The following is a 2,041-nucleotide window of genomic DNA, read 5'->3' as shown; positions in this document are numbered from 1 at the left end:
CTTTTTTTTTTTAGAGACAGAGCCTCAAGCTGTCACCCTGGGTAGAGTGCCATGGCATTACAGCTCACAGCAACCTCCAACTCCTGGGCTTAAGTGATTCTCTCGCCTCTGCCTTCCAAATAGCTGGGACTACAGGTGCCTGCCACAATGCCCAGCTATTTTTTTGTTTTGTTTTTTTTGCAGTTTTTGGCCGGGGCTGGGTTTGAACTCACCACCTCCAGCATATGGGGTTGGCACCCTACTCCTTTGAGCCATAGGCGCTGCCCCAACTATTTTTTTTTTTTTAAGAGATGGGGTCTTGCTCTTGCTCAGGCTGGTCTTGAACTCGAGAGCTCATGCAATTCACCCACCTTGGCCTCCCAGAGTGCTAGGATTACAGGTGTAAGCCAGCATGCCCAGCTGTGTTTTGCGTTTTTATTTATTTATTTTTGAGACAGAGTCTCACTATGTTGCCCTCAGTAGAGTGCCATTGCATCACAGCAACCTCCAACTCTTGGGCATAAGCAATTCTTTTGCCCCAGACTCCCAAGTAGCTGGGACTACAGGTGCCTGCCACAACACCCAGCTATTTTTTGTTGAAGTTGCCATTGTTATTTAGCTGGCCTGGGCCAGGTTTGAACCTGCCAGCCTCGGCGTATCTGGCTGGTGCCGTAACCACTGTGCTATGGGCGCCAAGTCTGTTTTGTGTTTTTTATTTGTGGCCCAAGACAACTCTTCTTCCACTGTGTGCAGGAAAACAAGTTGGACACCCCTAAATTAGATTCTTGGACTTCTCTAACCTTCCAAAAGCTCTAGAACTGCTCTTTGTGTGGAGCAGTCTAGAACAGTTGGCGTTAGGGGTGCCTGCTGCCCACACTAAGGAATCTTCATTCTCACCTTTGAGGACAGAGTCCTCCAAACGCTCAGCCATTTCATGGCACTGCTGCTGGTAGTCGGGGCTAGTGAAGCAGTGCTTAGGTTCTGTAAGCTTCCGCTGCAGTCGCTCCAGCCGTCTTTGCTCCTTTTCAGCCTCTCGCTCTGCTTGTTGTTTTACCCATTCAGCCATTCTGGGGATGAAGGAGAAAGACATATTGGAGAAGAGAAAGAGAAACTGGAGAAGAGAAATGGCTATTATATATATATTCATATATACACATACACATACACACACACACACACAAATGTACACCCGACAAATTAATGCACTCTTATTGTTGATGTTCTCAGAAAAGTAAACCACGCTTACTGCTGGCATATGGTAAAATTAAATTATAGAAAAGGTTAAATCTCATAACACTAAGTTAGGGCATAAATATTTCAAGTTTTCATTTCCAATACCCATGGCATTTACATGATCAGCGGTTGTTTGGTTTTTTTTTTGAGTCAGAGTCTCAGTTTGTTATCCTCGGTAGAGTGCCATAGCGTCATAGCTCACAGCAACTTCCAAACTCCTGGGCTCAAGCGATTCTCTTGCCTCACTTACCCAAGTAGTAATTGAGAATATAGGCACCCACGAATGCCTGGCTATTTTTTTCTTTTTTTAGAGATGGGGATCTTGCTCTTGCGCAGGCTGGTCTCGAACCTGTGAGCTCAGGCAATCCACCCACTTTGGCCTCCCAGAGTGCTAGAATTACAGACATGAGCCACCATGCCCTGCCCATAATCACTATTAATAGGGCCCAGCCCAGTGGCTCACACCTGTAATCCTCGCACTCTCAGAGGCCAAGGCAGATGGATTGCCTGAGCTCACAGGTTCAAGACCAGCCTGAGCCAGAACAAAGACCTCATTTCTTAAAAAGAAAAAGAAAAAAGGCTCGGTACCTATAGCCCAGTGGCTGGGCACCAGCCACATATACAGGAGGTAGCAGGTTCTATCTAATCCAGCCCGGACCTGCCAAACAATGATAACTATAACCAAAAAATATCCAAGCATTGTGGCGGGCACCTATAGTCCCAGCTACTTGGGAGGGTGAGGCAAGAGAATTGCTTAAGCCCAAGAGTTTGAGTTTGCTGTGAGCTTTGATGTCACAGCACTCTACCCAGGGCAACAGCTTGAGACTCT

General features: G+C 46.7%; 1 protein-coding gene across 1 annotated transcript in view; it reads right to left on the bottom strand.

Moving 5' to 3' along the window:
* Window positions 1–2,041, bottom strand: part of SDE2 (SDE2 telomere maintenance homolog) — a 27,463-nt gene that overhangs the window by 19,389 nt on the left and 6,033 nt on the right. Inside the window, exon 4 of the mRNA XM_012805881.2 lies at window positions 855–1,046. Coding sequence (XP_012661335.1) covers window positions 855–1,046 — 192 coding nt within the window. The remainder of the gene's footprint in view (window positions 1–854; window positions 1,047–2,041) is intronic.

This window comes from Otolemur garnettii, unplaced genomic scaffold (assembly GCF_000181295.1).
Source record: "Otolemur garnettii isolate 467f Iridium unplaced genomic scaffold, OtoGar3 scaffold00045, whole genome shotgun sequence".
Lineage (NCBI taxonomy): Eukaryota > Metazoa > Chordata > Mammalia > Primates > Galagidae > Otolemur > Otolemur garnettii.
Note: the sequence above shows the minus strand (reverse complement) of the source record. Positions and strands in the feature narration are given on the sequence as shown.